At 38.2% G+C, this 25,534-nt stretch overlaps 1 protein-coding gene across 2 annotated transcripts; it reads right to left on the bottom strand.

Moving 5' to 3' along the window:
* Positions 1-1,928: 1,928 nt before the first annotated feature.
* Positions 1,929-20,814, bottom strand: TRA2A (transformer 2 alpha homolog). 2 transcript variants are annotated; one of them, XM_008148100.3, is made up of 8 exons: positions 20,601-20,814; positions 10,575-10,708; positions 7,300-7,465; positions 5,950-6,138; positions 4,577-4,692; positions 3,347-3,472; positions 2,936-3,003; positions 1,929-2,793 (listed from the first exon to the last, which is right to left on the bottom strand). In XM_008148100.3, the coding sequence occupies exons 1-8, from the start codon at positions 20,634-20,636 to the stop codon at positions 2,783-2,785; spliced, it is 846 nt and encodes a 281-aa protein (XP_008146322.2). In that variant the 5' UTR covers positions 20,637-20,814; the 3' UTR covers positions 1,929-2,782. The 2 variants fall into 2 exon arrangements, with proteins under 2 accessions (XP_008146322.2, XP_028011412.2); XM_028155611.2 differs by having other exon boundaries at positions 3,347-3,469.
* Positions 20,815-25,534: the final 4,720 nt, after the last annotated feature.

Raw genomic sequence — 25,534 nt, 5'->3', positions numbered from 1 at the left:
TTTGTGCTTCATAGTCCTCAGGGTGCTATGAAATTCAAGTGTTCTAAGCCACATCCTAAAAAAACAGCCATGAGTCTTTGAGAATCTCTGGGTAGTCTGTGACAGGAGCTTTTATCCAGAAGTACTAGTATGCATAATGTTCCTTAACTTGTATGTATTATTGCCCTGTTTTTCTGCAAGTTGCCTCTCCTGTTTGCTACTTTACAGGGTAACTACCACTATTAGAAAACTGGTGCATATTCCTATAGGTTTTATTCTATGCACAAAGAAATTTAAAAACCTAGTATTTGTATACACAAATTGTCTTACATCTTTAGTTTTTCTAGGAAGACAGATTGCACTTTTATCCTATTTTTAAGGGCTCCATGATCATTCTCCCCTCCTCCCCCAATTAATAGGAACCACTGTTGTAGGGAATTAGAACAAGTTTTTCTTACCTTCAACCAGTTTAATAATATAGGCAACAGCCCTAGCCAACTTGGGTTAGAGCACAGAGCATCAGCCCATGGACTAAAAGAGTCACACATTCGATTCCAGTTAAGCACACATACCTCAGTTGCAGGCTGGATCCCTGGCCCCAGTTGAGGCACATGTAGGAGGCAACCAATCACTGTCTCTCCACACCTCCCTTCCACTCTAAAGATCAATGGGAAAAATATCCTTGGATGAGGATTAACCAAAGAAAAACAAGAGGCCCAGAAATACATTTTTTTGTATGTTGCACACCCATATCTATGCAATGTAACACATCTAGTCTTTAAGCCTAACATGTACCCCTATATCTGTAGCAATACACCCATGCACTCACTTCTGACAACAGTTTCCTTCTATGAAAACACTTGCCTGATGGTTGAAACCTCCCAAACCCTTTCCCTCCCCAGCAGGGCCCAGCCCTTAAGGTTATCATCTGTCTTCTCTTGTCCAACATTCCAGGTATTCTTCTGCCTTGAAGGCCAATACATTTGTTTTCTACACCCAACACACTCTTCCTTCCAGATAAGGCTCATTCCCTTCCCTTCAGATTTTACTTAAATTTCACCTTCTTAGGGAAGACTTCAAAAATTGGTCTATTAAATTTTATCCGCGCCCCCCCTTTACCTGTTCTCCTTCCCTGCTTTTTCACCATCAACACATATGTAACACATCTATATATGTTTATAGTCTCTTCACATGGCTCTTTTCTTCCAGACTGTGGCTAATGTTATTACTTTTTGTTGATATACTTCTTAAATTTTAAAGTATTCCCACAGTCAACACATTATTAATATTCTCTTTAGGACAATGATTCCCAATCTTTTAATAACCTGGCTTAAAGAACAAAAATCCTTCAACCAGGGACCAACAAGAAATTGCTTTGTTCTTTGAATAGGCTTTACTGGGGGGAAAAAAAATTTAAGACAAACATTTTGTAGATTTTTAATTAAGATATCTGAGGTACTTCAATCCCATAAATCTATTATACAGATCATAATAATCTAATTTTATATCTGCTTTGGAGGAGAAAACAAAGCAGCTCATGCTCCTATACTTTAAAAAATAATCTTTTTTATTGTTGACAGTATTACAGATGTCCATCTTCTAAACCTTTTTATAAAGATCATCTGATACATCAGATAGATACCTCTTTGCTAAAACACCCTCCTCTGACATTACAGTACAGTCATTTCAGTGTGTTTCCTATTAGAATGTGGACTTTTTGAAGACATGAACCTTATTATCTTTCCTTCAGCATGGTGCTTGATACTAAATACTCTGAATATTTACAATGTGGCCAACAAAAATGGGAGAGTAAAACAAAGGTTTTTAACGACTGAATAAGAAACAAGGATTAGATTCAGATATAAGCAAAAATGTTAGGAAAAGGAACAACTTGTTCCTAAATCAACCCAGTTATATTATCCCTTTGTAACACAATAAAGAGACAGTCCCATTTTCAAAGAAATTAACTTTTATTTGCCAGGAGACTTTTCCCCACACATATCCTCTAAGGATTCTATACTATAAATAGCCTGCTTAACCATTGTCCCACACCAAGATTTCTAACAGCAAAGTATACAATTGCTCTAAGTAATAAATAATAAGGGTTATCCTTCACTGATTAAGAGAATACTTAAACTTCAATTAAGTTCAACACACAAAAAAATCACACTGAAGCTTGTAAGTATTAACAGATGTAGTTTAAATACAATGTTTTATAGGAGCTCACAAGCTTTCCATTTCTAAAAAAAATGATGCCCGTTTTAAGGTTCTAAATTTTCATTTTCAAAAGAAACGACCAACTGTTTTATAGCTTCAAACTTTCTACACTCAACTATTTGACTGCTCTGTGCCACCCCAGACAAAATTGACATGACTGAACTACTTTGTGTTACTATTTTCTCCAAAAGAAAGTTATAAAAGGATTTTGTCACAAATGTAGATTTCTAATATAGTATCTAACAAAAAAGAAGCTTTAAAAAGATCATTTCTTTCCTCTTTTGAATAGCCAAGATTTAATTTTCTGTAAAAGCAAAAACAAAACAACAAACAACCCAAAGTGTAACAATGGGGGTTCCTTTTTTTTTTACTCAAGATGTTTTAACTACTCAAAATGACAATTAGATCTTTAAGAGTATAATAAAAGGGGTGGAAAACACCAATGCAATTGACAAAGTGTAGACGCTAAATAAACCAAAGATTTTTTTCGGGTTCTTTTTAAGTAGGAAGAATTAGAAGCTCAGGGAAATCCAGAATTAAACAACAAAAGAGAAAAAGATATCCTCAAATGTAATCATTCTCTTCATCAATAGCGTCCTGAAAGAGAGAGAGAAAAAGTTAAAATGACAATTATAGTTTGATTTGCATGCAGTAACAGTCACCATACACCCTAATTTTCTAAAACTAACCATTAATTAGAAACTAAGTTCTTAATGCTATAGAAGCACAGAGGACTTACTTGGGCTGTAGGAACGAGATCTTGATCGTGATCTGTATCGGCTATAGTAAGGAGAAGGTGATCTTCTTCTGTAGGAAACAAATGATTACTTAGCATATGCATAACCCACTGATACAAATGAAAATAAAAATTCCCACCATTCAAAATAATAATGGACCCAAGATGGTAACTATTAAGTTCTCTGTGTGCCAATGATACCAAAACAATAAGTATATGGCACAACAAAATACTAGCAAATACAGATAATTTATATCTGTACTCAGTTTTGAAAAAAATAATTCTTTCCTATTTTCTCAAGAAAGCATCATATAAAATCTTTTCAATATTTTTCTTAATACATATCAAACATAAATCAAAAGTGCCAAATAATACAACTACCATCTAATTTAGAAACCACAAGTTAAATATTACCTGTATCGGTACTCGTAGTCTTCATATCTGTCATAACCACGCTCATATCCTCTTTCATAGTAAGAATCTCGACGTCTGCCGCCTCCTCCGCCTCCACCACCGCCTCCGCCTCCACCACCACCACTACTACAGAAAAATGTACACATTTTACATCAATGTGAACGATTATTTTCCAGTTATCACTTAATACAAAATGGTACTTAAGTAAAATAAAATGGAGGAAAGAGGTGAGAAAAGGCAAAGAATAATCCTTTCATGCCAATCACCTCTAAGTCTTAGTTGGCTGCCACCCACGGTATTCTTGCCTTGGCTGCTTATTCATTACATAAATAACCAGGAAAGATTATACACAACTCTCCAAACTGTAAACTGCTCTTCTATTAATGCCCTGCCAAAATCACCAGGACTTTTTTAACAAGGTGAAATGAACTGTGCTGGAAAACAATACCAAAACACTAAGAAGTGCCCAGTCAGTGTGGCTCAGTGGTTGAGCATTGACCCGTGAACCAAGAGGTCACTGGTTTGATTCCCAGTCAGGGTACATGCTGGGTTGCGGTTTGATCCCCAGTGGTGGCGGACATTCGGGAGGTAACCAATCAATGTTTCTCTCTCCATCTCTCTAAAAAATGGGAATAGTTTCTTAAGAATGTATGGTATTTTTCTATTATCTAACACTTTTTCTATTTGTAGAATACTAAGAGCCAGAAATGCACTTCAATAGTTTTATCTTCCTGCTCATTCACACACACACACATGCATGCAGTGGACCTTTGAACTGCACCAGCCTACTTATACACAGCCCCCCCCCCCCCCCCATAAATACCTGCACTGTTTTCAACCAATGATTGGGAGTCTATGCATGCAGAGGGCCAACTGCATGCACTGATCCATGCCATTTTACTTAGGGCACTTGAGCGTCATGGATTTTAGTATCTATAGGGGTCCTAGAACCAATCCCTGGTAAATACTAAGGGAAAACTTAGTTTTCGGAGAGCTGAAAGTTCAATGTGGATTTTTGACTGCACAGGATTTGGTGCACCTAACCCCTTCATTGTTCAAGGGTCAACTGTATATATAAAAAATGAAACGATTCAAAGAATATATATAAATTAAATAAATTTCCATTTCAATTATAGGAAAAATTTTATCTTTTTAGTAATCAAAATTTTGTAGATACATCTGGTAGACTGCTGGCTAAAATAGTTTAGCTTAGGAAACTTGAAATCTTACTGAGTTGGTCTGCCCATGTAGATGCCTGGTGTAGGGGTGTGTGCTCTCTTGGTGATAGAATAGTCCACACGAATTCTTCTGCCATCCAGCTCCATTCCATTTGCCCTTTCCATAGCCTTTAAAGAAAAGGCACAGTCAGTCATGCATAATTCACCAAGGAGAGATGATCAAAACTGTAATAAATTTACCTTTCCATTTGAAATTTCAAAAATTAAGTCTCTAACCACTTCTTTTTCAAACAACAGGGAGTATGACTTTACATGTCAATAGCACTGAGTTTTCTAACGGTAAGCAGGCCTGCACTGAAAGACTGGGGCAGCTACAGAGAAGGAAGGAACTATACAACACAGGGAAACTTGCATAACTGTGGGGATGCAGTGACTAATTTCAGTCTGGGCAACTCAAAGCAGAAACTGCAATTCAACTGACAAGTCTAAACTAGTCAAGCATTTCCTTAAGAACACACCGCCATCTAGTGTAGTGAACCACAAATAGAAAGAAACCTCTAAACCTCTCAGTAAGTGCTCCTGTCTTATACCTGTGTTTACATTCCCTTTGACCTTCGACATTAATACCAATAAATACAATAATAATTCTATCATCTTAACAAATTTGCATGTTCTTTGGAACTAAGTAAAGTTGCCATTTTCATTTTATTTTGCCCAGGAATAAACCTGGGGGGGGGGGGGGGAAGGGGATCAAGAGAGAGTACAAACAAGTTTCATATTTTCAAAAGTTTTAATTGTTCACATTCAACATTTACTTCAGGTCAGATATATTGAAATTTCTAAATTTACACCTTTATCCCTTAATTGAGAACAGAAATAAGCAAAGTAGCCCCCCCCCCCACCCTCTCCATTTGCAGTTTCAGTTATCTACAGTCAACCTCGGGATGAAAATATTAAAATGGAAAATTGCAGAAATAAACAATTCTTAAGTTTAAAAATTGTGCATGTCCCTCCAGAGATGTGAATTATCCCTGTCCAGCATATCCACATTATATAATCTACTCTCCCCACCCCCACCCCCATTAGGCACTTAGTGGCTGGCTATCTGGGTTGTCAAATCAACTGTCATAATATCAGTGCTTGTGTTCAAGTAACCCTTATTTTACTGAATAATGCACCAAAGCATAAGAATAGCAATGCTGGCAATTCAAATATGCCTAAGAAAAGCTTTAAAAAGTGCTTCTTTGAAGGGTCCCAGAAAGTGAAGCTGGCCATTCTAATTGTAACACTTTGAATCAGGTCAAAAATGAAAGAGGACATGTTTATGAAACTGGGAGTCTATTAATCAACTTTTAATAGTAATTCAATACTATAATCATGCACATCAGAAAATGTTCAAAGTGACAATTATAAAAACAAAATTACCTCCTTTGAGTCATCTATTCTTTCAAAATAGACAAAAGCAAATCCTCGTGATCGTCCAGTTCGCTGATCATAAACCACATTGACACCACTCAATGGTCCATATCGAGAAAATACTTCACGAAGATCTCTCTCTGTTGTATACAAACTGAGGCCAAACACTCCAAGACAAGTGTTGGGATCTGGATTTGCCTGTTGAATAAAGATGTCATTTAATTTTAAGCTCCAAATTAAAATAAATATTAAAACAGAAATACTATGCTTAAAACACCTTACCCAAAGACTACACTGTTTCAAGTGACTTGAAAATAATTTAAGAGGAAAATAAACCGATGAGTTATATGCTACAGTTCACAATAACACTCCTGCCTTCTATGGAATAAACTTCAGGTTGTAGCCTGAATAAAACAAAAATCCCACTCTGTAGCCCAGCAATTTGCAAAATGCATACTAAAAATTCATCCTTATTTTAATGCCATATTTCTAGTTTATTCAAATGTTTTATATCCCTTATAGATGTGTACTCAATCTGACTTTATCTGCAATTGCTGATTAGACTCCCCACCGTCCATTTTCATTCTTTAGTAAATTCACATGGCAGCCTGCAGTATCACATGGGAGAAGCGCAGCACAGTAGTTAAGCACAGGAATATTAGTCAAGAGTTTGATTGAAATCTGGGCTCGGCCAGTTAGCCAAAAAACAAACCTCCATGTCACATATTCAAGATTCAACTTATCCATAACATGGCAACTTGCCTCACAGATGTTAAGAGTATTAACTGTATTAAAGAATTCTACACAGTGTTCATACTATGAGTGCTGGCTATTTCTATAGTTTTTGGTATTTACTTGCTGTCTACCCACTAACTGCTGTAAATTTTTTAATTTTATTAATCTCAACTCAGATTATGCTTTTCATTTTAGTTCTTGGAATATATAATTTCTCTCCAAATTTCATCTCTTAACTACTCAAAAGTCAAGGAAAAGAAAATATACTTAAATGTACATTAAATAATATCCACACCCTCAAGGATGCTTCTTAAGTACTACTTTTTTTAAATTAAAAAATATGTTTTTATTGGTTTTCTTTAGAGAATAAGGGAGAGGGATGGTGAAATAGAAACATCAATGAGAAACATCGATCGGCTGCCTCCTGCATGCCCCCTACTGGGGATTGAACCGGTGACCTCTTGGTTCATGGGTTGATGCTCAACCACTGTGCAACACTGGCTGGCCAGGCTTGAGTACTACTTTTTAAATCATGGTCTCGCTCTCATAAAGCAAGATATTATGCTATGACTGAACACATATTAAAGACAAAATAAGTTCATTAACTTTTTTTAAACCACATACCCTGCTGCCTGTATGTCTTCTCCGGTTAGACATTGGAGAATGACTTCGGCTCCTTCGACGCCGGTATTCTGGTGTATATGACCTACTTCGAGATCGTCTCCTATGAGAGTGAGAATGGGATCTGGATCGGCTGTAACGTCTATGAGAATGCCTCCTTGACCTCGACCTTGGAGAAAAGTAAATGCAGGAAATACTGAAACAAATGGCTAATACCAAGGACCTATACATATATCCCTGTTTATTCTCAGCTCCTTTCTGAAGAAATGGTAGTCTTCCTCTTGTTCTCTTAATCATTACAATCTCTTCCTTGTTCTCAGTCTATCCTTTCTCCATTCACTCTTTTCACCTTACCTTACAAGCATGTTAAGGTTCTGCTTTCTTTTAAAAACAAAATAAAACAAACAAAAACAACAGAGCCCAACTACCACTAGGAAGGAAATTCTGTAATATTCAACATAGATGAAATATGAGGGCATTATGCTAAATGAAACAAGTCACTCATAAGAAAACAAATACTGTATAACTCCATTTATATGAAGCATTTGGTAGTCAAAATCATGAAGACAGAAAGTAAGATGGTCATTGCCAAGGGATAGGAGGAGAGAATGGGGAATCATGGTTTAATGGGTATAGTTTCCATTTTACAACAGATGAAAAGAGTTATGGGGATAGGTGGTAGTGATAGTTGCACAACAATGTGAATGTATATAACATCACTGAGCTGTACATTTTTTTAAAATATATTTTTATTGATTTCAGAGAGAAGGAAGAGGGAGAGAGAGAAACATCAATGATGAGAGAATCATTGATCGGTGGCCTCCTGCACACTCCCTACTGGTGATCGAGCCTGCAACCCGGGCATGTGCCCTTGACTGGAATGGAACCCAGGACCCTTCAGTCCGCAGGCCAACGCTCTTTCCACTGAGCCAAACCAGCTAGGGCACTGAGCTGTACATTTTTAAATGGTTATGATTATGTGTATTTTACCACAAAAAGAGATAAAACAAACCACTACCACCACAATAAAATCCTTTTGTTGAATCACTTATCACCTCTTCAATATAGTACTACATTCCTCCTTTACTGTTAAGTATCATTTCCTTTCCAATCTTTCTTTAGCCGCTGCAATCTAGCATCTACTAAATTAACCTAAAGGCCCTTCTAATTAAGTCTTCATTTCTTCAAGCTTTCAAGAGCGTCTCACCCATCTTCCCACTGCTGATTCCCTAGTTCGTTTCCTACTTCTGATTATTTCCAGTTGTTCTCACAGTCCTCTTACTTTGCCTATTAATGCAACAATTTCTTATTTACAATTCATATGACCCATCCTTAACTAAATACCCAGTCCAGTGGTGAAGACAGTATTACAAAAAAACTTCCATAAGGCACTCAATAAACATTATAAATTCTAAGGGCTGAAAGTTTAAAAAGAGAGCACGTGGGTGTAGGGAATAAAACTAAAGAGGGAAGATTGAATAAAGAAGGCTAGCAATAAAGCTAGGACACTTAACAGACTTTACTAGCTAGACAGAGGAAAAGTGTCCTTCCTAGGAATAGCAAGAGCAAAGTTTCTTTGACAAGAAGACATGATCAGAGAACTGCAAAACAGTACAATCAGCAAGGAATTGAGATACAAAGGAAATGAAGACAGTGAAGATTAGAAAAGAATCGACACCACATTGCGTAAAAGCCTGAATATCAACCTGAGAGTACAGATTTATTGAAAGGGGCAAAGTCTTCTGAGTTGGAACAAAAGTAATAAAATGAGCAGCCTACTATCTAAAAAAGAAATGAATCATTTGGGGAGTGGGATGGGGTATATATGAAGAACACTTGTGTTTGTGTAAGAATACCAAAAAGGATATTTCCCATTTTCCTTAGCAACAATTTTAAAAATTTTAGTAAGAAAACTTGGCACTTAAAATATCAATGGTTATTTTTAAGTAGTAATGAAAAGTAACATTAATTTCAGGAGTGACCCCCTTTCTCTAATCTAATCAAATAATGAAAAATTAAGGACAAGAGAATAAAAATTTTCTATGTTATTTAATGTTTTGGGGCGACAAACAAGCAGGGAAGTGAATCAAGTGATGAGAATATCTGAGGAAGAGAATTCTAGGCTGATGTCAGCAAATGCAAAGATCCTTACATAAAAACATGTTCATTTCTGTTTCTATACTCAAATTCTATCCAGTGCTCTTCTGCACACGTGGTTTTAATTAGAGTGGTTAGTACATCAAGCACTGAGCTGGATACAATAGAGGAAAAAAAAACATAGCTGTGTGCCGAAACCGGTTTGGCTCAGTGGATAGAGCGTCGGCCTGCGGACTGAAGGGTCCCAGGTTCGATTCCGGTCAAGGGCATGTACCTTGGTTGCAGGCACATCCCCAGTAGGAGGTGTGCAGGAGGCAGCTGGTCGATGTTTCTCTCTCATCGATGTTTCTAACTCTCTATCCCTCTCCCTTCCTCTCTGTAAAAAATCAATAAGATATATTTCAAAAAAAACACATAGCTGTGGACCTCAATGAAAGTACAAGCTTTTAAAAGATTCTTTGTCTCATGCCCCCTTACAAAGCAGATTCTATTCAAAATCATAAATTGTCTCATAAATTCTAATCAAGAAATTACGATTTAGCAAACTAATTGCCCAGGCTGTTTTCCCTAGGCTGTATCTGATACAGTGAACCCTTTGCAGTGGGTTACTAGAGAGTTTTGTTGAGGAGGTAGTGATAGGGACTCTTAATCACCCAGGGATTCCAACCCTCCCCACCCCCGCAGCTCCCTGCCACTACATCTGACCAGAATTCCACCCTGGACCTAAGTCAGAATCTTCAAGTAAAGAATGTAGATGGAATGTGAATCTTGAAAAAGCTTCTCAAATCATTTGATAACCAGCACAACATACTTACATCAACTTTCTCTGCACTAAATTACATGCCAAGAAAATTACCTTTTGTTGTGCAAGTATTATTGAAATAAAATAAAAAACTAATCCTCAAATGTCAAGCACATTTAAATCAACTGACATTTGTTGTAATAGCTAGCATCTGAGTTTAGAGATAATTTTACCTTATCTAAGTCTATATCTAGAATGTATTATTCATTTCTAAACTCCATTTCTAAACAGTTTGAAAAGACTACTTCATGATTTTGAATCTTTGATAAAATTTCTATATAAAATGAGGTAAAAATAAGGGATTTTAGAAAAAGCAAACATTACTTTGCCCTGAAAAACCCAAGGAAAGCATTTTAAGTATTATTTTAAACACACATACCTGGATTTTGATCTTGATCGAGAATGGGATTCAGAATGTTTGGAAACCCTTGATGGACTACGAGATCCTGACCTGCTCTCCGATTTTACACGAGCAGGAGTTCCCGTTGGAGATTTTGACTGAGAGCGAGACTCCTAACAAAGAAGACAGTATTACAAATGGCACTGGTCACGTAGATGCCTAACACCTAACATTTAAAGTACCGTAATTATTTATATTGATTGCTCCTGAAAAACAAATGGTTAGGCAACACCCTCCAGAAAAAATTTCAGCTCATTAATAACCCATTGTTAATACTGCTAACTGTCCTCAATAATTCCCTACTTGAACCAGATCACCAATTCTCTATTAACTAAGTAATCATGCAAATTCATCTACAACTTGATCATACAGACACTGGAACATAAACCATACATTTACTTAACCTAGGACCCATTCATTCTTCCAGATTCTTTTAATTCTACTTCACTCTTGCTTTCTACTTCTCTTCATTCTTCATTGAGTTTTTCATTTTTCATACTTCGTGTATTCTTCCCCAATTCAAACAATTCAAAATAGCCTTAAAAAAATATTCAAGTGCTTCTATCTGACCAATCTTCTGTTCAATTTTTTCCCCCATTCAATTTTAATTTTCTGATCTTTAACACTTTTCATTAGCCTTCTTTTATCTTGATTTATCTTCCACATTCTTGGAAAAAACTCTTCAATTTCTTCACGAACATTAACCTTAATGGAAAAAGAACATTTAGTATATTTAAGCACGTGGGGATTATAAAACTCTGCTGGAGTTCAGAATGTTATCTACCAAATGGAAAAGCCAGCAGGTAAAGTGCAAATAACTAGTTTATTTAAAAAACAATTTTATAATCTTTAAAACTGCTCAAAAGTCTAGTTTCTAAAAATTAAAGAATTTACTGAATTTTTCTAAATGTTTTTACCATACTCTTCACCCTCCTCCCCTTTCATGTTTCATCCTAGTTCCTAAAATGTGAACAATTTTAATATGAATACTTAATTCGAGCATAAATCTAACATGAACTATAATCCCCCACCTACATTTTTACATTTTCACTAATTTATAACCTGAAGATTCTTAGTGATCTTAAAATAAGCTTTCACTAAGCCATGCAAAGCATCCTACCCTGAAATATTTGCACATACCTATCTAAACTCAAAGACTGCAGGACACATGCTAAGGTTCAAACGAGTAGAAAAAAATTAGTACAATTACTAACACCTCCCAATTTTGTTTGACCACTATCTTTGCTTACTCCGACTTAACCAGGAAGATAAGTTCTGACAAGCATTCTGAAAAAAGTAAGGGTAAAAGAAAGCATGAAATTCTTAAAATAACCCCCCTGGCTTGTAAATTCCTAATATATGTATTTTTTGCACCTGTGGCATTTTAAAATTCTACATTATCCATTAAGTATCATATAGCACAAGAATTTATTACAAAATTAGTAACATGGTCTTTAGTTTTTATCCCACCTCTTTTTGTTCATAGTTTTTATGCAGTTATGCATTATTTATACTCTCCCTTCAGTGACTATATCCTATACCAGAAAACAGGCTTCTGAAAAGTTGAAATTAAAAACAACTTTCCAAATCAAACAATTTCAAACAAAGACTTCCTACCATGCAACCTGCTTTCAACTTTTCCTTTACATTTAACTTAATGTCAAAAACTGTACTAATGCTGCTAAGCATATTTATTTTTTTAGATAAAAACAAAACTGAATATATTTAGCCATCTACATAGTATCTCACATACTCTCTAAATTTCTGGACAGAAGCCTGGAGCAGGAACAGCAATTCAGGCCTTCTGATTCACTGAAACTGTAAAAGCAGAATATTCAGTACTTAAAAAAAAGGGGACAAATAATTTGCTTGTAATTGCAGTCTCACAGACTGGTTCACTAACTACGCTGATTTAAGAATATCTTCCCCTCTCTCTTTTTGCTTTCCTGTCTATAAAACAAATCCTCTGGTATAACATTCATTTCTACTACTGTAGAATAGTAGTAGATGGAACAGTGCCTAGAACATCAGCACAGCCCTTGTTACAATATATTATCAGAAGGCTTTGTGCTCTGTGACCCTGTAAAACTTTTCATTTTACTAGGATAGAAATAAAAATCCCATATATTAAAACACCAAATTTATTCTTAAATGTTTATGAGAAGCTTTCTAGTACAGGATAAAAATGTTATGGCACAAATATATGTGTATATTTCATTTTCAAACCTTCTTTCATTAGCATGACTAATGGTTGAAAATTATTCAGTAGTACTGAAAATTACCACTTCTTAGAAACTAATGTAAATAAGGTAATCAGTAACACCTTAGATTTTAAATCCCAGTTCTGGCACAGCTACTCATTGGGAAAAATGCAATTTTCCTTTTATTTGTTAACAAAGTATTAAGATAGGACAGTATCTTTTCAAAAGACATTAGCATATTTTTAAAGAAGACTTACTTTTTATTACCCAGTGTTACAAATATCTAACTTCCTTTGTTGCCTATCCTTCAATTTTGTTTTAGTAGGGAACCTAAATCAGCATAATTTTTTTCATAGACTCATTCAAGGTTAAGAAACAGTCCTCTTAACTCCAGTAAACTCCTAGTTTCAAGGCTGTCACTATTGGTTTACCCTCCCAAAACAATGTATAAACTCGAGACTTTAAAAAGATAAATCAATAATCGTCAGTACACTTAACCTAAAAAATAAACTTTATAGAGAAAAAATAAAAATAAAATATACCTTTAATTCTTCAGAATTATTTTTATAATACTAAAAAAGGCCTTTCATAAGAACTAGTTGTTAGTAGTCTTCACACACAGAAAAATGGTCATTAATATTTACCATTTTTAAGCAACTTATTTCTCCAAAGCTAGTGCCAAAATAAATGCCATTTTCACTGAACTGTACATTAGAAACCAGGCTACAATGAGTCCTTTCTGGACAAATGCTACATTTCCTTTTCTACCTTTGACTTGCAACCACATCATATCACAAATTTTAATATAAATCTTAAATAGGTTTCCATTCTATCATAACCACTATAAATCAAAAGCCAAGCAAAAAGTCCTCACTGCACAACCTGCTCAAATAACGTGTTTGTTCTTTTAACTTGTTTACTATCAAGGTACCTCTGCTGATAGCTAGACACAGCCACCACCTCCCCCCAAAAGGAAGAAGCTAACCATAAATATTAAGAAAGTTATGAGTATTCAATAAAGCCATCTAGGAGCCATCTTCCTTTTCTGTGTTAAATACAGTTGTATTTTACATATTGAAAATAACTGCAACAACCACATAGTATTGTTTTAATTAGGAAAATGGGTTATTCAATATATGCACACATTGTTGCAGAACACAATTCCCACAGCAAGCAATAACTGTAGTGCTTTTTAATAAAGCTAGTATCATATTATAGGTGAAAAAATTCCACCAATATATGCTTAATACTTAAACACAGAAACCAATATAAATGCTACACTGTAACCCATACTACTGTTATGGCAAGGCAAACTCTATGCCAAGTAATAGTGCCAAGTTTACACAATTCAAATCTATATGACTAGAACGTAAGCTTTTAAAATAAACTTTATCAAAATATATTTTCCCACTGTTTTATGAAATTGGGTATCTATTTCCTTAGAAATACACTAGTGCATTTAGGTAAATTCTATGTCCAAGGAGAGGGGGTGCTTAAATTACCCAAATAACTTATATAGTACTGTACTAAGAACCTCACTCTTTAGGACATATGGAAACCTGTGTTCACTCAATTCTTTATTTCAGTCTACAGAAATAGCAGTTCCGTCTCCTTTCTCTTGAGTATGATAGGCTGCTTCTTTTACAGACTCCTAGGCTTATAAAAGCCCCTAGCAACTATTAGAGCAATTCCTTTAAAAAAAAAACAAAAAACAAACAAATAAAAAACCCTAAATGCTCATAACATTAGCTATTTTTAAATGATTTCCCGTTCTTTAAGATCATACCTATATGATGTATTCTGAGTGAGGTTAAAGTGGTCTTTGTATCTGCAAAGACTCACAGACATTTTAAATGTGGCTCATAAACCTGCCAGCTTATATGCCATGATCAATTAAATCCAAAAAGCTAGTGTATTAAGTGAGAATTTCAAAGGTATAGAAAACAACTTTATAAGAACTAAAAAGGTTTAGGTATAATAAAGCCAGTAAACAGCAACTAAAAGCAAGCTACTAAAATAAGAGCCTGTCATAGAACTCTCTACTTATGTTCTCATCTTCTAATGTCATGAAGTATTTATGAATCTTGAAAAAGACTACAGGGCCTTAGTTTCAAGGAAAAATTAACTTTTCCCTCTACTTCAGATGAGACAGGCCTAGTCACATCTTTTGTGAAAATTATGAGACAATAAGGACTATACACAATTATACATGGCAGTAACTTAAAGGAGAGGAAACCACATTTCCGTTCATTATTCCCCTCAACTTTCTTTCACAGGGTTTACTGATTCTTTTTCCCATCTGGTCTTTGCCATTTTCTCACCTCCACTTGTCTTGCTGAATCTGTTATGACATAAGATTATCAGTATTAATTCAGCATGTAAATATATACTTCTTACAAAGGTTCCAGGGTTAGTTAGTTGATACCTAAGCACACCCTGATATTACAAAGTGTTTTCACACTGTCTGGCAAGTTCTACGAAACTATTATGCTGATTATTCGTGGCTATTTCACACTTGTCATATCTTAGGTAAATAACTAGTTCATTTACAAAATCAAGTCCATAAAGTTTATTTGTATTTTTTTTTAAATATATTTTATTGATTTTTTACAGAGAGGAAGGGAGAGGGATAGAGAGTTAGAAACATCGATGAGAGAGAAACATCGATCAGCTGCCTCCTGCACACCCCCCACTGGGGATGTGCCTGCAACCCTAGGTACATGCCCTTGACCAGAATCGAACCCGGGACCCTTGAGTCCACAGGCCTACGCTCTTTCCACTGAGCCAAACTGGCTAGGGCTTATTTGTATTTTTAATGGAGCTCATTCCTAAATATTTAAATCTCTTAATATTAGTTCAGGTCCCAAAACCGTTATTCTCTTTAGAAATGATACAAATATTAAGAAGCATCTATGACAAATCTGTAAAATCACAGTTATGCTCTGTGGCTACAATTAGTTGCATTGCTCCTTTTAAAAATCCCACCTTCTACTTGTATTGAGCAAATTAGTACCCTTCAGTGAAAGAAATCTCAAATATAAAAATCTGAGCATTGAAATTGGATGACCCCTGCCAGGTAGCTCAGTTGGTTCGAGTGCTGTCCCAATAGGTTCAATCCCGTCAGGGCACATACAAGAATCAACCAATATATGCATAAATAAGTGGAACAACAAACTGATGTCTCTGTTTTTCTCCACCCCCCTCTCCCCTCTCAATTAATAAAAAAAATTGGATAATGATAGTACTTAATTTTAGGAAGAAAACCCAAGACAAAGAAGACTGTCTCGAGTTTAATACAACCCCTACTATAAGAAAGGAAGCTTTATCCTTTTCTAATAGGTTGATGTGATGAGAGAGGAAATTAAATTTCTGAAAAAGCTGAACTGAAAGCTAAAGTGCTGACATTTTATATGTAAAATAGGAATTCAATTTATTTACATTTTAAACCCTCATTATTTTAAAACTTCATCAACAGAAAAGTAAAACACCGAGTTTAAGTTTTTTATTGTTGTTTGTTTTTTAAAAAGGAGCCAGTCACCAAGCCGGATTTTGAATGGCATAGTCATTGCCCCTATTATTACAAATCAGGTTTCAGAGAAGAAATAAATCTTCCCCTATTTCTGCTGTTCAACAAAATATCAACAAATCTTAATTCCAAATTGGTACAGATGAATTTGTGTTTTGCTCTTCATTTGTATTATCTAGTCAATCACATATGTATGTATGTATGTATGTGTGTGTGTGTGTGTGTGTGTGTGTATATATATATATATAAACCTTAGGAGTTTCGTAAGGAAGTAGGAGTAAGCTCTAAAAAGGGGGCAGGAAAAAGTATTATTTTTCCTCTTTAAAGCATAGACAATTGTGGAATTATAAGATGGACTTCCACACAATAATCATTAACCTCTATTAAAAACATTGGGGCCATTGTATGAGAATATAATTGGACTCAATATTTTTCTAAGTTTCATTAAAAAAAATCTAGGGGAAGAGAGGAATAAAATAAGTAAAGCTTAATTTCCATTCTCCTTAATTTCTCTAAAGGACACTACGATTTTTTGAGATGTAAGTCCCAATTTTAGTTGAAGCTGTGTGAAACACACAACTCATTCTTTTTATGATCCACCCACAAAGTCATAGCTCAAGTGCCAACTCCCAGCTCCAAAAGACATTTTCACTTAAAATACTTCTGTTAACATGATATACATGTCCCAAGCAAATTGTTTTAAAGAACCTATTTTAAGAGCACCACTATTCTCTTGGAGTCCTTAAAAATGTCTCATTCTTAACATTCCACTGATGTCCTGTTTAGACCAAATTTTTCATAATTTCCTTCCTAAAATATATATTTTTTATTGATTTCAGAGGGAGGAAAGGAGAGGGTGGGAGAGAGAGAGAGAGAGAGAGAGAGAGAGAGAGAGAGAGAGAGAGAGAGAAACATCAATGATGAGAGAGCGTCACTGATGGGCTGCCTCCTTCCAGCGCCCTGACTGGGATTGAACCGGGATTGAACCGTGACCTCCTGGTTCATAGGTCCATGCTCAACCACTGAGCCACTCCAGCCAGGCCTAAAATATTTAAACTGTGCCCTGCTGCTCTTCTGTACCAGTCTCTTTGTTCTTTGCTAAAATCCCTTTCATTATGCTACTCCCAGAATTAATAATCCATAGATGGCTTCTCATTGCATATTGGATTAAATCCAAATTTATAAAAACCCTCCATTATCTGACTGCATATTTAGTCAATCTATCATCTCTCACTACTCTAGCAATCTCCTCACTCACTGTCACATCTATACAATCAATATTCATTTCCCTTACCAAAAGATCCAAGGTAAGTTAAGTTCCACATAGTAGGTAGAGCTTTCCCTTTCCAGTAGCTCACAAAACTGCTCGGCACCATTTTCTGAATTCCTTATTTATTCTATCACACAGCACTTGCTTAAGTACTTTACCCAGATTTGAGCTGTCAAGTCATCCCAAATAAGACTTCAAGTTTTTCCCCCTGAAAAACATCTGGCCTTTATAGTAAAAAGGCAGCAGCAGATTCTCAACAGTTTCACCTCAGGCAGAAGGGTATTTTGGTTAGCTAAGTCTTAGGGTTACTTATGCTGCATGGTCTTCTGGGCCTCATTATTTTATTTTAAAAATGTATTTTTATTGAATTTCAGAGAGAAGGGAAGAGGGAGATAGAAACATCAATGATGAGAATCATCGATAGGTTGCCTCCTGCACGCCCTCCTACTGGGGATTGAGCCTGCAACCCCGGCATGTGCCTAGACCTGGAACGGAAGGGGGGACTCCTGGTTCACAGCAATGGTCAACCACTGAGCAACACTGGCCGGACTGGGCCTCATTTTTTAATTTCTAAAATGGTCAGAGTACTGCAGCCTTTAAAAAATTAGTGAGAAGTAAATGACAAAGTATGTCAACATTTTTGGGGGAGTGGGTATAGATTCTAAAATTCTAAGTACAAACCCTTAGTATTAGCCCTGTTTTTTAAAATGTATTCTGAACTCTCTAGAAAGTTGCTAATTTTAAATATCTTTTCAGTAAGATGGGGTAAATATGTGCTGTTTATTCTGTAGATTATTCTGTAGATAAGGCAAATGAAATCTGAATACTGACCTGTCAGTTTTCTCTAACTTATTTTAGTAAAAAAGTTTGAAATATAACAATTACTTAAACATCTTGAAATCCTTTTTTGAGCCTTTATAAATTTAGACACAAAGACAAGAAAACAATTGTATTCTATAAAAACGGCTGGTTGTGGTTAGCAGATAATCACTTTAAAAACCAAAAGCACTAGTGAATTGCTTTAAGAAAATGTAAACCCTCAGAAAAGCTTCTGGCATTCTTCTAATTCCTTAACCAATTACAAATAAAACAATGACCTCAAACTACATTAAAAAAAAAAAAAGGTAACATGCGCATGGATGTATTCAATCTGAGTTCACCCACACTAAAATACCTGGGTACCATGAAAAAATATTTCCTATGACCACAAACACCATACAAGGGTGAAAACCCTTTTTCTGTTACAACAAATTAATGCCTACAAACATTTTAGATTAAAATTGGGTAGGAATCTTACGTATATTAGGTAGGTAAGGTGACAAGTACGTTAAACTAAGAACTTAAGGGAAACAAGATCCCAAATAGCAAGCCCTCTTCCCCACAAACCAAATCAAAACCAACATTAACAAAAAAGAATTCCTTTTGTACTAAACAATCGAAGAAAAGATTAATGGATAGCAGAATTCCTTCCAATAACTACCTAATAGCTTACAACTACCACCAAGTGACTTTTAAAAGTTTTCTGGGACAAGAAATTGCTCCTAAAAAGCGAGCAATGGACTCATTTATATCTATCCTCCAGATCATATTTTTTTTAAAAAACCAATCTTACAGGAATTAAAAATAGTCTTTTTGTTTATAATCTATTTAAACCTCTTTCCTCATAAACAACAAAAGCCTGACTTAACGGTCTGGTTCCAGGTGTGGACATTATGAGCGTCTAAAAGACAAACCTCATTCCGGCCAGCGCACCCCGAAGTGTTCGTCTGCGTTTCCCCCAGTGACTAGGACACCCGCACAACACAGGAAACACGTGGCCCCGCCTGGGGGTTGTGTTTTCAGGGTTTCACACCCCCTCCCTCCCTCCCACCCATCTCCACCACGAGAGTAACTTCGGAAATACAACTCCAACACCGACAAAACGTCCTAGCACACTGAAGCTTAGAGCAACACATCTGTGTGATGTTTGCATCCATCGACCCGTGGGAAGCTTTGCGCCCTCTTTGCTGCTTGACAACCGTCTAAACTGACCAGCTATTTCAAAAATACTGAGCCATGAAATTCCCTTCCGTTATGTAAGATGAAGACACAAGACTCCCCCCACTTTTTGTTTGTTTGTTTGTTTTACCGTAAAAAACCTGTAAAAGGAGCGGTCAATTTTTTAGATGAAAGGTCACAGGAAGAAAAAGCATTAGAAGTTGAGATATACACGAAGAGGGAAAAACAACCCAACATCAAGGAATCAGAAAAAAAAAATAAGGCGTTATATAGCATTTCCACACTCAGGTTGAAAGGCAAGGCAAGGAAAGAAGGGGGATCGAGGGGGGGGAAGGGGCTCCTGGCGTCGCTCTCCCCTCACAGCTCTCGTCTTAAGGACGCTTAAGGGTCGTTGCGGTCGTTGACTAACCACTTCATGGGGCTCGTCCCACCTTCAACCTCAAGGCGTTTTCGCCTTTATAGACGCGGCGCCGCCGGTTCCACCAGAGACGCGGCCGCTCACTGCAACAGAGAGCCAAGGAGACACAGGCCCCAGCTAGTCCCGCGCCAGCTTCTCCCGCCCGGACGGCAGCCCCGCGCGCTTGCGACCCCGAGACCCTCGGCGATGCTCGGGGTCGCCAGCAAGGCCACCGCAGGAAGCACCTACCGCTGTCCGGCCGGAGGGGAGCTCCCCGCCGGCGCCTCCCGCCCCACCGCCGCGGGGACCCACACCTCGGGGGGGGGGGGTGGCGAGAAGGGAGGGCGCGCTGCGTGCGCAAATCGGACTCAGGAGTCCGGGTATCCGTCAGTCTCCCCCCCCCCCCCCAAAAAAAGGGGGACAGGGCTGCCCGTGGTGTCTGGGGGCAGGAGGGGAACCCAGAAGCCATCTTGGGAGGTGAGGAAGCAACCGTGACGGCTCCCGAGGCTGCCCCCCGCGGACTCCCGCAAAACTCCCCGCGACCGCGTCTCCCCCGGTGAAACCCCGAGCATCGGGCCGTCGCCGAAGACGGCTCCCGCGGCTTTGTACTCACTCTGCCCTCGAAGTTGTTCTCCTCTACATCACTCATGTCGGCCAGGCGCTCCCCAGAACTAAACAAGTGACAAGTCTCGCCTTGAGGACCGAAGGCCTAACTAACCCGCTGACCGGAGCGTGGGGAGAAGGGAAGAGTCGGCAACAACGGCCGCCCCACTCCACTCCCACTCGGTCGCAGGTCCCTACAAGATGGCGCCGGCGCCGCCGGAAACCTTCTGGCCGCCCCAGTGCGCAGCGTAAGGGGGCGGGTCACGGCGTGGCGTCACTAAGCCCCGCCCCCAGCAAGCCTCCCTGGCCCACCGTCCTAGCGGAGAGGGGGCGTGTCCTCGGAATCTGGGCGCGTTGGAACCTGGTTCCCGGACCCGACCTCCAAACTTCCGAATCCATTCTAATGCGTCAGTCCTTTTGGAGATTTTCAGTCATCGGGTGAGCTTTTACTGGCCGTGGTAGCACTTTTACATATTTTCCAAGTGATCGGAAAAAACTGGGAGCATATATAATTAATAGGCTTTTATTTTGGGGTGTTTTCAGCACTATTACCTTCAACATTTGTGCTTTGTACTAAATAATCGAAGAAAAGATTAATGGATAGCAGAATTCCTTCCAATAACTACCTAATAGCTTACAACTACCACCAAATGACTTTTAAAAGTTTACTGGGACAAGCAATACTCCATCCTAAAAAATGAGCAATTTACTCATTTATATCTGTCCTCCAGATTATATTTTTAAAAATCCAATCTTAAAAAATTAAAAATAGTCTTTTTGTTTATAATCTATTTAAATCTCTTTCCTCAAAAAGAACAAAAGCCTGATTAACTGTCTGGTTCCAGGTGTTTATATTATGAGAGAGAGAGAGAGAGAGAGAGAGAGAGAGAGAGACACTGACTTGTTGTTCCACCCATTTATGCATTCATTGGTTGCTTCATGTATGTGCCTTGATAGGTGATGGAACCCACAACCTTGGCACATTGGGTGGAAGTTCCAACTAAACAAGCTACCTGGCCAGGGCCCCTACGAAATTTTGATTTAAATATTTCCTTACAGCTTCATAACCAAGATCTCCCAAATTTATCTACTTGATTCCCAATCATGGTAATAATTTCTTGTGACTGAGCTTTATTTGTATTTTGCAATTTTTGAGGTTAATTTCCATATAAGAATATTTTTCCCATAACACTTTTTGACATGGACCTTCAACAACAGTTCTATGTTAGGAAATTTAACTAAACATTATGAAGATTGCTACCCCTGGGCAAGATTTCAAAACCTCTGTTGATAAAGCTAAATATATAACATTTGTCTTTTAAAAAGCTGTTGAACTTTATGAGGGAAATCAGCTGATACCATTTGAACCTCCTAACACCATTAAAAGAGGCAACCAGACATGATACACCTCTTCATATGATGCAATAGTAACTACACGCACCTTCTATGAAGTATTGTGATCCTCCAAATTGAATTGATCTTGATTCAAACAAACCAATTATTTTGAGAGCAAAATTTGAATAAGGACTGGAAATTTGATGATATTCAGGGATTAATTTTATTAGGTGTGATAATGGTAGGTAGATACGTTTAAAGAAAAAGTTTTTACCATGAAATAACATCTAGTATTTGCTTTAAATTATTCCAGAAAAAAAAACACCTCAAGTAAGTACTGTAAGTATGAAAATAAAAAGAAAAGTATTTTAAATATGGGAAGGATACTAAGAGTTAAAATTGGGTAATAGGTATATAAGAATTCTTAATGGAACATAAGGGTATTCTCTCTACTTTTGTACTTGAAATTGTTCATAATAGTTTAAAAAGTATTACAAGAAACCACTTTTCTTGTGTCATATTAAACTGATACTGAAAGCACTTTCAGAAGAAAAGTCAAGTGTCCTCTCTCACACTCTCTCTATTTCTCTCTCTCTCTCTCTCTCTCTCTTTCTGTCTCTCTCTCTCTCTCTCTGGAGCATACCTCCCTTGTCTTCTCTCAAGGGGCATACCTTTACTTTCTCTCCTAAGCAACAGGGGCCCTTCTTTTGCCTCTATCTTGTTTCCTGAGCCCATGCAGCCCAGCTGGCTAACTTTTTCTACCTCTGTGACTTTCTAAATAAACTTCTGCTTGTATTTGAAAAAAGAAAGGTAAAAACTGTTATAACTTTAAAATAAATAGCTAACATCTCAGAGACAGTAGTTTGAAGGACAATAATTATTTAAATGGAAAAGTTCTATTTTTCCTCTTCATTTTGCAATCATTTTGAGCTTATTAAAAAAAAAGGTTTTAAAATAGTACAAAGAAATTTCTTCACCCTGCTCCCCCAAGTATTAATGTCTTACATTTTCACAGCATAATCATCAAGAACAGAAAACTGACACACTGGTAACTAATCTGCTGACTTTATTAAAATTTCATAAATTGTTCCACTGATATCCCTTTTCTGGGCTAGGATCCAATCCAGGATTACACATTGCATTTAATTGTTGTCTGTCTTTAATCTGGCTAGTTCCTCAGTTATTGTCTTTCATCTTCAGTCTTTGTCTTTTATGGCCTTGAAACTTTTGAAGAGTACTGGCCCGTTGGTTTGTAGACATATTTAATTTGAGTTTGTCTGATGTTTCTTCTGATTCAATTCAGGTTATGCACATTGGCAAGAATGTCACAGAAGTGATGTATTCTCACTGCATCTTATCTGAAGGTACATAATGTAACTGTGTAGTAATAGGGATCATCTCCCTGGATAGCTTGCAGACTGGGCAGGGCCATGGACACTTCTCCTGGCTTCTTGAGTCAGGTCCACAATAGAATTTGAATGAGACCTGATTTATCATTATGTGACAGGGGAGTATGTATACAGGGTGAGGGCCAGCCTTTTGTGTTCCAGTATAGTTGGTAGCCTTTATTTTTTTTTAAATATATTTTTATAGATTTCAGAGAGTGTGCCACGCCAGCACAGCCAAGGGTTTGGCGAGCCTGAGGGAGGGCGGTGAAGGATGAAGAAAGAGACAGACAAGAGAATAAGCTGGGTCTAGGTGGATCTTCTGTGCCTGGCTGAGGCCACAGAACAGATCCAGACTGCAAAGCTGATGCTTTATTTATAGTCAGGGGTAAACAAGGTAGTGGTCACCATAGTTACAATGTTCTTGTGAGTTTCACTTGTTTTGGCAGCACTTGCTGCACCTCCCACAGCCCATTAGCTACCCAGGAAAGACCTAGGGCAGAGATGGTGAACCTATGACACGCGTGTCAGCACTGACACGCGTAGCCATTTCTGATGACACGCGGCCGCATGCCGAGGATGAAACATTTGCTGCTCCTGAGGATGAAACATTTGCGACTAGAGTCTTGGAGTTAGTTTTTTCCTCAAAGTGACACACTACCCGAGTTATGCTCAGATTTTTGGCGAAGTTTGACACACCAAGCTCAAAAGGTTGCCCATCACTGATCTAGGGGGCAGTTAGAAGATCAAGCCTAATTATGCTAAGAGGACTGTGCCCTCCAAGCTGGGACTTGTTGTCGACTTTGCCAGCAGGTCAGTCCGAGGCTTAACCCTATAAGCGCTTCCTACAAGAGAGGAAGGGAGAGGGAGATAGAAACATCAATGATGAGCCGAAACCGGTTTGGCTCAGTGGATAGAGCGTCAGCCTGCGGACTGAAGGGTCCCGGGTTTGATTTCGGTCAAGGGCATGTACCTTGGTTGCGGGCACATCCCCAGTGGGGGGTGTGCAGGAGGCAGCTGATCCATGTTTCTCTCATTGATGTTTCTAACTCTCTATCTCTCTCCCTTCCTCTCTGTAAAAAAAAAAAAAAAAATCAATAAAATATATATTAAAAAAAAAAAAGAAACATCAATGATGAGAGAGAATCATTGATTGGTTGCCTCCTGCAGGATCGGGAATCGAGCCCACAACCCAGGCATATGCCCTGACTGGGAGTAGAACCGTGACCTCCTGGTTCATAGGTCGATAACTTCCTGGTTCATAGGTCGATGCTCAAACACTGAGCCAATGTGGCTGGGCAGGTAGTCTTTAGAAAATACCACGGGGGAGTTAATCAAAATGATTGCAAAATAAGAGGAAAAATAGAACTTGCCCATTTAAATAATCACTAGAGGCCTGGTGCATGAATTTGCACACGGGTGGGGTCCAGCCAGCCAGCCAGCCTGCCCCAGGCTGATGGGGCGGGGCCAGCTAGGGGAGGGGCTGTGGGCAGTTGGCCGGCCCTACCCCCTGGTTGAACTCCCTGTTGAACTCCTGGTCAAGGTGACAATTTGCATATTAGCCTTTTATTATATAGACTAGAGGCTCGGTGTATGAAAAGGGGTCCCTTAGCCCGGCCTGCCCCCTCTCACAGTCCAGGAGCCCTCAGGGGTGGGAGGCGACCTGGCGATCAGGGGAAGACGACTCCCCATCACACCTCTGCTGTTGCCATGGCCTCGGCCGGCCCTGGGCGGCTGCGGGGCTGAGGGGACTGGGGGACTCCGAAGGCAGGCGCATGGAGCAGCCAGGCCCGTCTGGGGGCAGGCCCGGCCTTGCAGCGTGCCTGCCACCCCAGTGGGGCTGAGGGGACTGGGCACCACCACCTTGTGGCTGTGGGCGCCGCCATCTTTGAGGGCGGGGCAGTCAATTAGCATATTCCCTCCTTACTGGCTGTGGGTGCCGCCATCTTTGCAATGCTGTGAGGGTCAATTAGCATATTCCCTCTTTATTAGATAGGAGGATTGTCCTTCAAACTACTGTCTCTGAGATGTTAGATATTTATTGTAAAGTTATAACAGGCTACCCTGTTTGGGATCTAGATAAACATTTTGGTTTAGCCTGAGGCTTGTGGTGTTTTGGAGGAAATTAGCACAAGGTGCTGATCACTAGGAAGAACTGTGGGGTAGAGAGTGACAGGGGGCTTTAGGTCTGACCCTGTGTGGTGACAGATCCAACATCATTTTA

This window comes from Eptesicus fuscus, chromosome 14, assembly GCF_027574615.1.
Source record: "Eptesicus fuscus isolate TK198812 chromosome 14, DD_ASM_mEF_20220401, whole genome shotgun sequence".
In the NCBI taxonomy this organism is placed as follows: Eukaryota; Metazoa; Chordata; class Mammalia; order Chiroptera; family Vespertilionidae; genus Eptesicus; species Eptesicus fuscus.
This window is presented reverse-complemented; position numbering and strand designations above follow the sequence as displayed.

Coding starts and splice junctions, on each gene's coding strand:
- TRA2A (XM_008148100.3), bottom strand. CDS start 20,636: ATGAGTGATGTAGAGGAGAACAACTTCGAGGGCAGA. Junction 3,473..4,576: donor TACATGGGCAGACCAACTCA/GTAAGATTTCAA, acceptor ATTTTTCTGTAG/TAGTGGTGGTGGTGGAGGCG. Junction 3,004..3,346: donor GACTACGAGTACCGATACAG/GTAATATTTAAC, acceptor TGTTTCCTACAG/AAGAAGATCACCTTCTCCTT.